The 14,798-nt window shown below is 43.8% G+C and overlaps 1 protein-coding gene across 3 annotated transcripts in view; it reads right to left on the bottom strand.

Moving 5' to 3' along the window:
* timeless (timeless circadian clock) overlaps positions 1 to 14,798 on the bottom strand; it is a 63,251-nt gene that overhangs the window by 36,412 nt on the left and 12,041 nt on the right. For 2 of the 3 annotated variants that reach the window (XM_068024534.1, XM_068024533.1), the window contains exons 7-9: positions 10,136 to 10,291; positions 7,401 to 7,534; positions 1,936 to 2,023 (exon numbers count right to left, since the gene is read on the bottom strand). In XM_068024534.1, coding sequence (XP_067880635.1) covers positions 1,936 to 2,023; positions 7,401 to 7,534; positions 10,136 to 10,291 — 378 coding nt within the window. Of the gene's footprint in view, positions 1 to 1,935; positions 2,024 to 7,400; positions 7,535 to 10,135; positions 10,292 to 14,505; positions 14,615 to 14,798 lie in introns of those variants that run through there. The other variant, XM_068024535.1, reaches the window with a different exon arrangement.

Below are 14,798 nucleotides of genomic sequence, written 5' to 3'. Positions count from 1 at the left end.
TGCCCACTCACTTAACCTATCTATATCTCTTTGCAGACACTGTATCCTCCTCACAACTTGCTTTCTTACCTACAAAATGTACAAAATTTTGAGGGGCCTGGATAGGGTAGCGGTGAAGGGCCTATTCACCTTAGCAGAGAGGGCATAGATTAAAAGTGATTGGGTGATGGGAATCTGGAACTCACTACCTGAAAAGGGTAGTTGAGGCAGAAACCCTCAAATCATTCAGAAGGAGCCTGAATATGCACCTCTTATGCCGTAATCTGCAGGGCTGCGGACCAAATGCTAGAAGGTGGGATTAGAATGGTTGGAACGTTTTTCGGCTGGCACAGACATGAGGCCAAGTGGCCTCTTTCTGTGCTGTAAACTTGCTATGATTCTATCGTATCACCTGCCAATTTGGCTACAATACACTCAGTCCCTTCAACCAAATCATTAATATAGATCGTAAATAGGTGAGGCCCCAGCAATGATCCCAGTGGCACTCCACCAGTTACAGTTTGCCAACCTGAAAATGTCCCATTAATCCCAACTCCCTGTTTCCTGTTCGTTAGCCAATTTTCTATCCATGCTAATATATTACCCCCAACACCACAAGCTCTTATCTTGTGGAGTAACCTTTTATCTGGCACCTTCACAAATGTCATTTGGAAATCCAAATATACAACATCTACTGGTTCCCCTTTATCCACCCAGCTTGTTACATCCTCAAAAAATTCTAATAAATTTGTCAAACACAATTTCCCTTTCATAAAACCATGTTGACTATTTCTGATTGCATTATGATTTTCTCAATGTCCTGCTACTACTTCCTTAATCATAGATTCCAGCATTTTCCCAATCACAGATGTAAAGCTAACTGGCCTATATTTATTTATTTATTTTATTTTAATTTATTTAGAGATACAGCACTGAAACAGGCCCTTCGGCCCACCGAGTCTGTGCCGACCATCAACCACTCATTTATACTAATCCTACATTAATCCCATTACCCCCTCACATCCCCACAATTCTCCTACCACCTACCTATACTAGGGGCAATTTATAATGGCCAATTTACCTATCAACCTGCAAGTCTTTGGCTGTGGGAGGAAACTGGAGCACCCGGAGAAAACCCACGCGGTCACAGGGAGAACTTGCAAACTCCGCACAGGCAGTACCCAGAATCGAACCTGGGTCTCTGGAGCTGTGAGGCTGCGATGCTAACCACTGCGCCACTCTACAGTTTCTGTTTTCTGTTGCGTCCCCTGCAGCACCCACCCCCCTTTCTTGAATAGAGGTGTTACATTTGCGGTTTTCCGATCTGCTGGGATCTTTCCAGAATCTAGGGAATTTTGCAAGATTACAAGCAATGCATTCACTATCTCTGCAGCCATTTCTTTTAAGACCCTAGGATGCAGGCTCTCAGGTCTGGGGACTTGTCAACCTTTAGTTCCATTAACTTTCCCAGTACTTTTTTTCTCGTGATAGTGATTGTTTAAAGTTCCTCCCTCCCTATTTCCTCTCGATTTTTTGCCCTTCTTTGGGTGCCTTTTGTGTCTTCTACTGTAAAGACAGATACAAAGTACTTGTTCAAAGTCTCTGCCATTTCCTTGTTTCCCATGAATTCCCCAGTCTCATCCTCTAAGGGACCAACGTCTACTTTAGCTACTCTCTTCCTTTTTATATATTTGTAGAGGCTTTTACTGTTTGCTCTTTTAAATGCTTGATACCAGGTATTTTTTTTTTGCAGACCGATAATCAAAATTAATACCAACGAAGGGCCTTTCTCAAGTATTGCTTCAAAATCTTCTGAAGAATTAGCGCTAAGACATCATTCAAGATACTGCCTCTTATCCTACCTGAACTGGTTCACACAGCTGTTAAGTGGGACTGCAGTTAACAGTATAATATACATTTTAAAAACATCTTAATATCTGCAACACTTCCACTCACTTTGTGGACACCCATGTGGCAAACAACATCCCTGTCTGCAATCGACTTCAAGCCTTGAATGAGGTACGTCCCCCCAAAACGAGAATGTCTGAAACAAATAAAGCACACATTTGGTAGACAAAAAATCACATCTTAAAAAAAGCTTTCACTTCAGTACTTGTGCCCTTTTTTGGGCCAACAATCTGTTTCCTTAGGGGCAAAATTAAACAGAAATATTTGTTGGGAAAGGATAGGCAGACACGAGTGATCCGATACAAGTACATACCCAAGGTTCCCCATGGGGAGGGAGGGGCAGGGCAGAAGGAAGGCTGCCCATTTCCAGCCTGCTCTTGTGCTCTTTATAAATAACTGCTCATGCTGCAGCATTGCCAAGAATGGCGCAGGGAGAAAATATTTTACAAAAAAGGAAACAGCACTTTACATTTTTCTACAGAAGCCTTACATATAATAGAGCAAAGGCTTGCTGATTGATCCATCACTCTCCACCTCAACAACCCTGGTTAGGAAGAGTGAAGTACAATCCACTTTGGATATCTATCATTCTGGATATCGCGGTCAATGGTGCTCCTCAATTAATTAATCAGAAGATGTGACTGAGTTTGTTTTCTCTGCATCCCACAAGACAACAATTCTGAAGTAGACAGAAGTGTGGAGGACAGCGGTTTTGAACGCAAATTTCAGTCAAGACTCAAATTCCAACTGAAGCCTATTTGTCAAAAATCCTAATACCTCAATAAGGGGAGCTCTCTCAAAGGTTTACCTGCAACAGTGCAATGGTACAAGAATACATTTAATAAAAGTTTCAGTGAAGACACCTTTTCATGTTCATCCCTTTAATATTCAGTCAGCTTATTTAAAGTACGTTCCCACAGGAGACTTTAAGAGAAAGACATTTTCTAATATTTCACATTTCTAATTGATTCCCCCGCAAAAGCAAAAACATGGATGAGGGACTTCAGTTAATGTGGAGAGACTAGAGAATCTGGAATTGTTCTCCTTAAAACAGAGAAGGTTAAGGGGGAGATTTAATAGAGGCGTTCAAAATCATGAAAGGTTTTGATAGTGTAAGAAAGAAATTAGCAGGAGGGTTGGTAACCAGAAGGATACAGATTTAAGATAATTGACAAAAGAAGCTAGGGGAGATGAATGTGTTGCCTCCCTTGTGCCAGAGTCAAGGATGTCACTGAGTGGCTGCAGAGCAGCCTGAGCAGGGCAGGTGAACAGCCAGCAGATGTGGTCCATGTTAGTACCAACGACATAGGTAGAAAGACAGATGCGGTCCTGCAGAAAGAGTTTACTGAGCTAGGTAAGAAATTAGCAAGCAGGACCTCAAAAGTAATAATCTCCGGATTACTCCCAGTGCCACACGCAAGTGAGTACTGGAATAGAAGGATAAGACAGATGAATACATGGCTGGAAAGATGGTGCAGGAGGGAGGGCTTTAGATTCCTGGGACATCGGGATCAGCTCGGGGGAGATGGGATCTGTGCAGGCCGGTCGGGTTGTACCTGAACAGAACCAGGACTGAGTTCCTTGCAGGATGTTTTGCTGGTGGTGTTAGGGAGGGTTTAAACTAGTTTGGCAGGGGGATGGGGACCTGAGGGTAGAATTAGTTGGGGCAAAATCAGAAATGAAAATGGAAGGCAGAAAATTAATGGATGAGTCTGGAAGGCAGAGGAAACAAAGGTTAAAAGTGTTTTTTTTCAAGTTTGGCACTGCTCAAGGGTATCTATTTCAATGCAAGGAGTATAGCAAACAACACAGATGAGCTGAGGGCACAGATAGACACGTGGCAGTATGATATCATAGCTATTACAGAAACATGGCTTAAGGAGGGACAAGAATGGCAACTTAACGTGCCTGGTTACAGGGTTTTCAGATGTGATAGGGAGGGGGATAAGAAAGGAGGGGGAGTGACAATTTTGGTCAAAGAAACAATTACAGCTGTGAGGAGGGATGATATGTTGGAAGGTTCATCAAATGAGGCCACATGGAACGAGCTAAGGAACAAAAAAGGGGCAATCACACTGCTGAGAGGGTACTACAGACCCCCGAACAGTCAAAGGGAGATAGAAGAGCAGATATGTAGGCAAATCTCTGAGAAGCACAAAAACAATAGGGAGTAATAGCAGGGGATTTTAACTACCCCAATATTAACTGGGATAGTTTTAGCGTGAAAGGAATTGAGGGAGCAGAATTCTTGAGGTGCATTCAGGAGAACATTTTTGGCCAGTATGTAGCAAGTCCAACATGAGAGGGCGCAGCTTTAGACTTAATTTCACTGTCGCTGGGTCAAAATCCTGGAACTCCCTTCCTAACAGCACTGTGGGTATACCTACCCCACACAGACTGCAGCGGTTCAAGGCGGCGGCTCACCACCACCTTCTCGAGGGCAATTAGGGATGGGCAATAAATGCTGGCATAGCCAGCGATGCCCACATCCCATGAATGAATTAAAAAAAGTGAAGATGAGCAGGTGGAAGGTGTGGCAGTGGGACAGCATTTTGGTGTTAGAGATCACAATTCAGCCAGTTTTAACATAATTATGGTAAAGGACAATAATAGAACAGGAGTTAGAGTTCTTAATTGGGGCAAGGCCAATTTTACTAAGCTGAGGAGTGATTTAGCGAAAGTGGACTGGAAACAACTACTTGAAGGTAAATCAGTGTCAGAGCAGTGGGTGACAAAGGGGAGGTTCAAGGGGTTCAGAGTAAACATGTCCCCACAAAGAAAAAGGGTGGGACGGCCTAATCTAGAGCCTCATGGATGTCAAGGAGCTTACAGGGTAACATAAGGCAGAAAAAGAAAGTTTATGTCCGACACTGAGAACTCAATACTACAGAAAGCTGAGAGGAGTATTGCAAGTGGAGGGGTGAAATCAAAAAGGAAATTAGAAAAGCAAAGTGGGCATGAAAGAATATTGGCAAGCAAAATCACAGTGAACACAAAGATGTTTTATCAATACATTAAGAGGATATCTAAAGAAAGGGGCGGCGCAGTGGTTAGCACCGCAGCCTCACAGCTCCAGCGACCCGGGTTCAATTCTGGGTACTGCCTGTGTGGAGTTTGCAAGTTCTCCCTGTGTCTGCGTGGGTTTCCTCCAGGTGCTCCGGTTTCCTCCCACATGCCAAAGACTTGCAGGTTGATAGGTTAATTGGCCATTATAAATTGCCCTTAGTATAGGTAGGTGGTAGGGAAATATAGGGACAGGTGGGGATGTGGTAGGAATATGGGATTAGTATAGGATTAGTATAAATGGGTGGTTGATGGTCGGCACAGACTCGGTGGGCCGAAGGGCCTGTTTCAGTGCTGTATCTCTAAACTAAACTAAACTAAAGAGTAGGGCCCATAAAAACCAAAAATGTAACCTATGTGTAGGGGGCAAAAAATGTTGGTATTGTTCTTAATGAATACTTTGCGTCTGTCTTCACAAAAGAGGGGAACGATGCAGATATTGTAGTTCAGGAAGAGAGGTGTGAAGTATTGGATGTGATAAACATAGGGAGAGAGGAAGTATTAATGGGATTAGCATCCTTGAAAGTTAATGAATCACCAGGTCCGGATGAAATGTACCCAGGCTGTTAAAAGAAGCAAGAGAGGAAATAGCGGAAGGTCTGACTATCATTTTCCAGTCCTCACTGGATACAGGTGTGGTGCCGGAGGATTGGAGGACTGCCAACGTTGTACCTCTGTTTAAAAAGGGAGCGAGGGATAGACTGAATAATTACAGGCCAGTCAGTCTAACCTCAGTAGTGGGAAAATTATTGGAATCTATTCTGAAAGACAGGATAAACTGTCACTTAGAAAGGCACAGGTTAATCATAGTCAGCATGGATTTGTTAAGGGAAGATCTTGTCTGACCAACTTGATCGAATTTTTTGTAGTAGTAACAAGGTAGTGCAGTTGATGTGGTCTACATGGATTTTAGCAAGGCTTTTGACAGATCCTGCATGGCAGACTGGTTAAAAAAAAAGCCCATGGGATCCAGGGAAGTGTAGCAAGGTGGATACAAAATTGGCTCAGTGGCAGGAAACAAAGGGTACTTGTTGACAGGTGTTTTAGTGACTGGAGGGCTGTTTCCAGTGGTGTTCTGCAGGGCTCAGTACTAGGTCCCCTGCTTTTTGTGGTGTTTATTAACAATTTGGATGCAAATGTATGGGGGCGTGATCAAGAAGGTTGCAGATGACACAAAGATTGGCCGTATGACAGATAGCAAGGAGGATAACTGTAGGCTGCAGGAAGATTTCGATGGACTGGTCAGGTGGGCAGAAAAGTGGCAAATGGAATTCAACCTGGAGAAGCATGAGGTGAAGCACTTGGGGAGGTCAAACAAGGCAAAGAAATACACGATTAATGGGAAAATACTGAGAGGTGTACAGGAAGTGAGGAACCTTGGAGTGAATATCCACAGATCCCTGAAGGTAACAGGACAGGTCGTTAAGGTGGGTAAGAAGGCACATGGAATCCTTTCCTTTATTAGCCGAGGTATAGAATATAAGAGCAGGGAGGTTATGCTGGAACTGTATAAATCATTGGTTAGGCCACAACTTGAGTACTGTGTGCAGTTCTGGTCACCTCATTACAGAAAGAATATAATTTCACTAGAGAGGGTACAGAGGAGATTTACGAGGATGTTGCCAGGACTGGAAAAATGCAGCTACGAGGAAAGATCGGATAGGCAGGGGTTGTTCTCTTGAGAACAAAAAAAGCTGAGGGGTGATTTTATTGAAATGTACAAAATTGTGAGGGGCCTGGTTAGAGTGGATGTGAAGGGCCTATTCACATTAGCAGAGAGGTCAGAGACTAGGGGGCATAGACTTAAAGTGATTGGTAGAAAGATTAGACGGGAGATGAGGAAAGGTTTTTTTCACCCAGAGGGCGGTGGGGGTCTGGAACTCACTGCCTGAAGGGATAGTAGAGGCAGAAACCCTCAACTCACTTAAAAGGTATCTGAATATGCACCTCAAGTGCCGTAACCTGTAGGGCTACGGACCAAATGCTGGAAGGTGGGATTAGACTGGGTGGCTAGTTTTTTGGCTAGCACAGACACGATGGGCCAAGTGGCCTCTTTCTGTGCCACAAATTTTCTGATTATCTGAAAATGTTTGTGCAGGGAGTGGTCGTCTGGAATGTGCTGCCTGAAATGACAGTGGAAACAAATTCAATAGTAACTTTCAAAAAGGAATTGGATAAATAGTTGAAGGAGAAAATTTGCAGAACTATGAGGAAAGAGAAGGGGAGTGAGACAAACAAGAGCCAGCACAGGCACAGTTGGCCAAATGCAAGAATCTACAATACAACTGGCACCCTCAATCGGCACTTGAAGGGTAAGACACAGGACTACAATACGGTGGTAGCAATTCTCCAACCCATGCTCCCTTCAATCAAGCATGGCACCCTGCTCTGACCAAGCAGCCCTCTACAACACAAAACCTCAGTAATATTTCGTAAGTCTCGATTCTCACCTGGTCCCTCTTTCAAAAGTTCTTTTCTTCTTCGCAGCCAGCTCTCTCTGCTTTAAGATTTCGAGCTCTCTGGATTCATTCTCTTTCTCCTTCCCAGTTTTCACTTGCCCTGTAGTGGCAAGTTCGTCAGGTTTCTGTAGGACAAATTCCCAAATAATCGCTCTGTTCAAATTCCTCTCGCTTCATTTGCCAAAATTGAGCAGCCACAGAAAAAGTTTTTACTTTTTCTTTGCAGGGAAATATTTGTTGTGTTCGTGCACCACTTTTAAAATGGTGACCTTTGTGCCAGTAGCTCAGTTGGTACATGCACAACCAACAAGGTTCAGAGCCACACAAGGCAGTTCCCTAGGGTCAATGCTGGATCTGCGCTGATCTGAGAGAGGGCAGTGGAAGTACACTACAATGCCTCAGTACCTTAACAAAATTCAATGATGTTAGGAGAGAAAAAAAAAACAAACATATCTCAAATTTAAAAGCATCCTCTCATAGCACTACATAGCAACCTGCTTCCCGGCCTTCGCTAATGCCACTCACAAACTGGCTAGTTGGAGATACTTAAGAACAGCTCAGGACAATTCCCTGCTTAGAGATACAAAAAGGAATCGATATAGCACCTTTCATGACCTCAAGACATCCTAAAGTGCTTTACAGCTAATTAAGTACTTTTGAAGTGTGGTCACTGTTGTAATGTAGAAAACGCAGCAGCCAAATTACACAGAGCAACGTCCCACAATCAGCAATGTGATAACGACCAGATCATCTGTTTTATTGATGTTGATTGAGGGATAAATATTGGCCCCAGGACACAGAGGATAACTCCCCTGCTCTTTGAAATAGTGCCATGAGATCCTTTGCATCCACCCAAGAGGCTAGACAGGGACTTCTCATGCGAAAGACACACCTCCCACAGTGTAGCGCTACCTCAGTACCGCACTCAGAACGTCAGCCTAGGTTATAGGGCTCAAGTCTTTGGAGTGGGACTTGAACCTACAACCTCCTGACGGAGGCAGGAGTGCTACCCACTGAGCTAAGGCTCCCCAACAGCCTCCATTTCCTACAGCAACAACACTCAGATCAGGGAATGTGAGTGGAGGAATGGGCACCAAAGGATGTTCCACCATTCCATCACATACTGGTGTAAAAGAGCTCTTTCAACTGAAGCCAAAACTGCACTATTACTAAAATAAAAGCAAAATACTGCGGATGCTGGAAATCTGAAACAAAAACAAGAAATGCTGGAATCACTCAGCAGGTCTGGCAGCATCTGTGGAAAGAGAAGCAGAGTTAACGTTTCGGGTCAGTGACCCTTCTTCGGAACTGACAAATATTAGAAAAGTCACAGATTATAAACAAGTGAGGTGGGGGTGGGGCAAGAGATAACAAAGGAGAGGGTGCAGATTGGACCAGGCCACATAGCTGACCAAAAGGTCACGGAGCAAAGGCAAACAATATGTTAATGGTGTGTTGAAAGACAAAGCATTAGTACAGATTAGGTGTGAATATACTGAATATTGAACAGCAGCAAGTGCAAACCTGAAGAAAAACAACCTGAAAAAAACAGTGGGTAAGCAAACTGAACAAACTAAGATGAAATGAAATAAATGCAAAAAAAGATTGTAAAAAATGTAAAAAGGAATGTAAAAAAAGGAAGAAAAAATAACTAAAAATGAAAGTAAAATGGGGGGGCTGTCATGCTCTGAAATTATTGAACTCAATGTTCAGTCCGGCAGGCTGTAGTGTGCCTAATCGGTAAATGAGATGCTGTTCCTCGAGCTTGCGCTGATGTTCACTGGAACACTGCAGCAATCCCAGGACAGAGAAGTGAGCATGAGAGCAGGGGGGAGTGTTGAAATGGCAAGCAACCGGAAGCTCAGGGTCCTGCTTGCGGACTGAGCGGAGATGTTCCGCAAAGCGGTCACCCAGTCTGCGCTTGCTCTCCCCAATGTAGAGGAGACCACACTGTGAGCAGCGAATACAGTATACTACATTGAAAGAAGTACAAGTAAATCGCTGCTTCACCTGAAAGGAGTGTTTGGGGCCTGGGATAGTGAGGAGAGAGGAGGTAAATGGGCAGGTATTACACCTCCTGCGATTGCAGGGGAAGGTGCCCTGGGACGGGGACGAGGTGGTGGGGGTAATGGAGGAGTGGACCAGGGTGTCGCGGAGGGAACGATCCCTTCGGAATGCTGACAGGGGAAGGGAGGGGAAGATGCGACTGGTAGTGGCATCACGCTGGAGGTGGCGAAAATGGCGGAGGATGATCCTTTGGATATGGAGGCTGGTGGGATGAAAAGTGAGGACAAGGGGAACCCTGTCACGGTTCTGGGAGGGAGGGGAAGGGGTGAGGGTAGAGGTGCGGGGAATGGGTCGGACACGGTTGAGGGCCCTGTCAACCACAGTGGGGGGAAATCCTCGGTTGAGGAAAAAGGAGGTCATATCAGAAGCACCGTCATGGAAGGTAGCATCATCAGAGCAGATGCGTCGGAGACGGAGAAACTGGGAGAATGGAATGGAGTCCTTACAGGAGGTAGGGTGTGAAGAAGTGTAGTCGAGGTAGCTGTGGGAGTCAGTGGGCTTATAATGGATATTGGTAGACAACCTATCCCCAGAGATGGAGACAGAGAAGTCGAGGAAGGGAAGGGAAGTGTCAGAGATGCACTATTACTAATCTGCTTCCGTATTTTACCTCCTCCCCACCCCCCGCCCCCCACCACCATTCGTACTCCAGCACTAACCTGATCTCTGAACATGAGGGAGATTATCTCCAATATGTGCATAGCCCACTGCTGCTCCTCCTGTGAAGTAGCCAGAAATTTAATCAGATCATCCATCCCACTCATGTGCATCGCCCATAACACTTTGTCATGCACGCTGGCATCATCATCAATATTCTGCATGGAAAATAAAAATGGGCACAAACAGATAATAGAAAAAGCTTACAAACTTACACTCAAAATTGAACACTCAAGAAGTAAAATAAAACCAAGTTGTCGTGATGTTTAAAGGGAGCTTGTGTTCCAAACTGCATGAATGGTCATTTTTGTTAAAAGTCAGTTCAGCCATTTGTATCCATCTCCTAGCAATACAGGAGTACTGATTATGACCTGGGATTCTGTCACCTGCCTATACTCTTAGCCGCAGTGTACAGAACAATCTGGGCTTCCCCCAGTAGATAAGTGCACACAGTACAATACTGAGACACACAGACCAGGAAGGTTTGATCCGAGGACTGGGTTATCTTGGTGGCAGCAAAGAAAAAGAAATAGATGCAAATCAGTCTGGATTTCTGCTCTGATCACGAGTCACTGACCCTGGCTAGTAAGTGCATGTGCACAAGGACAGGATCAGGCTTGGCTGATTGCCCACTCATTTCCTCATGAGAGAGATTATCTCAGTAGGTGCAAAGCCCACTGCTGTTCCTCCTGGGAGTATTGTGTCCAATTCTGGGCAACACACTTTAGGAAGGATGTGAAGGCATCAGAGAGGGTGCAGAAAAGATTTACAAGAATGGTTCCAGGGATGAGGGACTTCATGGATCGATTGAAGAAGCTGGGTCTGTTCTCCTTAGAGAAGATCGATAGCCATTACAGAGACATGGCTGCAGGATGACATAGATTGGGACCTGAATGTTGACATTGAGGAAGGACAGGAAGCCAGGAAAAGGTGAAGGGGTGGCTCTGTTAATTAATGATGGTATTAACACAATAGAGAGGGATGACCCAAGTTCAGGAAATCAGAATGTAGAAGCAGTTTGGGTAGAGATGAGAAATGATAAAAGGCAAGAAGTCACTTGTGGACGTGGTGTACAGGCCCCCTAACAGTAACCATACGGTAGGATGGGGTATAAAGGAAGAAATAATGGGAGCTTGACAGAAAGGTACAGTGATAATTATGGGGGATTTTAATCTACATATAGACTGGAAAAATCGGATAGGCAAAGATAGCCTAGATGAGGAGCTCATAGAATGTTTTCGGGATAGTTTCTTAGAACAGCATGTTCTGGAGCCAACCAGAGAGCAGGCTATACTAGACCTGGTATTGTGCAACGAGATAGGATTAATTAATGACCTCATAGTGAAGGCGCCCCTAAGCAGCAGCGATCATAATATGAATGAATTTTACATTCAGTTTGAGGGAGAGAAGAGTGGGTCTAAGACTGGTATTTTAACTTAAATAAGGGCAATTATGAGGGCATGAAAGCAGAGCTAGCTAAAGTGAACTGGCAAATTCGGTTAAGGGATAGGTCAATAGAGATGCAGTAGCAGACATTTAAGGGGATATTTCAGAATTCACAGGATACATTCCAACGAGAAAGAAAAATTCCAAGGGGAGGACCCAACAGCTGTGGTTAACGAAAAAAGTTAAAGATAGTATCAAATTTAAAGAAAAGGCATATAATTGTGCAAAGATGGGTGGCAGGCCAGACGACTGGACAGAATATAAAGAACAGCAAAGAATGACTGAAAGATTGATAAGGAGGGAAAAATTAGAGTACGAGAGAAAGCTAGCTAGAAATGTAAAAACAAATAGTAAAAGTTTCAATAGATATTTAAAAAAGAAAAGTTAACAAAGTGAGCATTGATCCTATAGAAAGTCTGGGGAAGTAATAGGGGAAAATAAGGAGATGGTAGATGAATTGAACAGGTATTTCAGTCTTCATTATAGAGAATACAAGTAACATCCCAGAAATAGCTGTAAATCAGGAAATGGAAGGGAGGGAGGAACGCAAGAAAATTACAATCACCAGGGAAGTGGTACTGAACAAATTGTTAGAGCTGTGGGCTGACAAATCCCCGGATCCTGATGGTCTTCATCCTAGGGTGTTAAAAGAAGTGGCTAGTGAGATAGTTGATGCATTAGTTTTAATTTTCCAAAATTTCCTAGATTCGGGGAAGGTTCCATTAGATTGGAAAATAGCAAATGTGACTCCTTTATTCAAAAAGGGAGGGAGACAGAAAGCAGGAAACTACAGGCCAGTTAGCTTAACATCTGTCATAGGGAAAATGTAGAACTATTATTAAAGACATTATAGCGGGGCATTTAGAAAAATTCAAGGTAATCAGACAGAGTCAACATGGTTTTGTGAAAGGGAAATCATGTTTAACCAATTTATTAGAATTGTTTGAAGAAGTAACATGTGCTGTGGATAAAGGGGAACCAGTGAATGTACTGTACTTAGATTTCCAGAAGGCATTTGATAAGGTGCTACATCAAAGGTTATTGCGGAAAATAAAAGCTCATGTAGTAGGGGGTAACATATAGGCATGGATAGAAGATTGGCTAGCTAACAGGAAACAGAGAGTAGACATAAATGGGTCATTTTCTGGTTGGCAAGTTGTAACGTGTGGTGTGTCACAGGGATCAGTGCTGGGGCCTCAACTTTTTACAATTTATAAAAATGACTTGGATTAAGGGACCGAAGGTATGGTTGCTAAATTTGCTGATGACACAAAGATAGGTAGGAAAGTAAATTGTGAAAAGGACATAAGGATGCTACAAAGGGATATAGATAGGTTAAGAGAGTGGGCAAAGATCTGGCAAATGGAGTATAATGTGGGAAAATGTGAAACTGTCCATTTTGGCAGGAAGAATAAAAAAAGCATATTATCTAAATGGTGAGAGATTGCAGAGCTCTGAGATGCAAAGGGATCTGGGTGTCCTAGTGCATGAATCGCAAAAGGTTAGTATGCAGCTACAGCAAATAATTAGGAAAGCTAATAGAATGTTATCGTTTATTGCGAGGGGAATTGAATACAAAAGTAAGGACGTTATGCTTCAGTTATACAGGGCATTGGTGAGACCACATCTGGAGTACGGTGTACAGTATTGATCTCCTTATTTAAGGAAGGATGTAAAGGTTGGACAGGCTAGGCTTGTATCTGCTGGAGTTTAGAAGAGTAAGAGACAACTTTATCGAAACATGTAAGATTCTTGAGGGGTCTTGATAGGGTGGAGGTGGAGAGGATACTTCCTCTCGTGGGAGAATCTAGAACTAGGGGTCACGGTTTAAAAATAAGGGGTCGCCCATTTATGACACAGATGAGGAGAACTTTTTTCCCTCAGAGGGTTGTGAGTCTTTGGAATTCTCTTCCTCAAAAGACGGTGGAAGCAGAGTCTTTGAATACTTTTAAGGCAAAGGTAGATATATTCTTGATAAACAAGGGGGTGAAAGGTTATCGGGGGTAGGCGGGAATGTGGAGTTGAGGTTACAATCAGATCAGCCATGAGCTTGTTGAATGGCAGGGCAGACTATTACCACCTTTGAGGTTCTGCTTCTTAATTTGGTGCCTAGATCCTCATACTGACTATGCAGGCCTCCTTCCTTGTCCTGCCTATGTCATTGGCACCTACATGGACCACAGCGACTGGATCCTCCCCCTCCCACTGTAAGTCCCTCTTCAGCCCTGAGCAGATGTCCCAAACCCTGGCACTGGGCAGGCAACACAGCCTTCTGGACTCTCTTTGCTGCAGAGAACAGTGTCAATCCCCCTCACTATACTGTCCCCTACTACCACTACATTCCTTTTTGCTCCCCCCACTTGAATAGCTTCCTGTACCAGGGTGCCATGGTCAATTAGCTCATCCACCCTGCAACCCCCCACCCTCATCCAAACAAGCTGAAAGAACCTCAAACCTATTGGACAATTGCAAAGATTGAGGTTCCTGCATTTCTGCCCTCTGGGTGCCCTCAGCTGCAGCCACACTCTCCCATCCCTGACCACTGACCAAATCAGAAGACGCTATCTAAGGGGTGTGACAGGCTCCTCGTACAAAGTGTCCAGGTAACCTTCCCCCTCCATGATGTGTCGCAGTGTCTGCAGCTCGGACTCCAGTTCAATGACTCTGAACCAAAGCTCTTCGAGTTGCAAACACTTACTGCAGACGTGTTTGCCCTAGATCACACAGGCATCCAGGAACTCCCACATGCTGCAGCCATGACACATCACCTGTCCTGCCAGCCTTAATGTGTTTTAATTAACTACTTAATTATTTTTTCAATTATTTATTTTCCTTTTTTATATATTTTATTAACCTTACCACCAGCTCTTGTACTATTTTAAACTTTAGGAATAGAACAGACCTTAACCACTTACCAGATACTCACCAAACAGCAAGCTTCTTCCCCTGTAGTAGAGCCAGAACCAAATCCTACAGGGTGAAAATGTTAGAAAAAGCAAAAAGGACACCTCCTTCCCCAACTCCCTCAACTCAGTTCAAGTCGCACTGAGATGGACTGTATTTATATGTTCTGAAACTAAAGAGATCAGCTGAGCCCCAGGTGCAGAAAAAACAGTTCAAGCTAGTTTCCTTAATTAACTAACTACAGCTGCTCCCCAGTGGATAGCGTGTATATCACTGCTTAGGCTTCTGGATGAAATTTAGAATTAAACCATAACT

The sequence above is a fragment of the Heterodontus francisci genome, chromosome X (assembly GCF_036365525.1).
Source record: "Heterodontus francisci isolate sHetFra1 chromosome X, sHetFra1.hap1, whole genome shotgun sequence".
Taxonomy (NCBI): domain Eukaryota; kingdom Metazoa; phylum Chordata; class Chondrichthyes; order Heterodontiformes; family Heterodontidae; genus Heterodontus; species Heterodontus francisci.
This window is presented reverse-complemented; position numbering and strand designations above follow the sequence as displayed.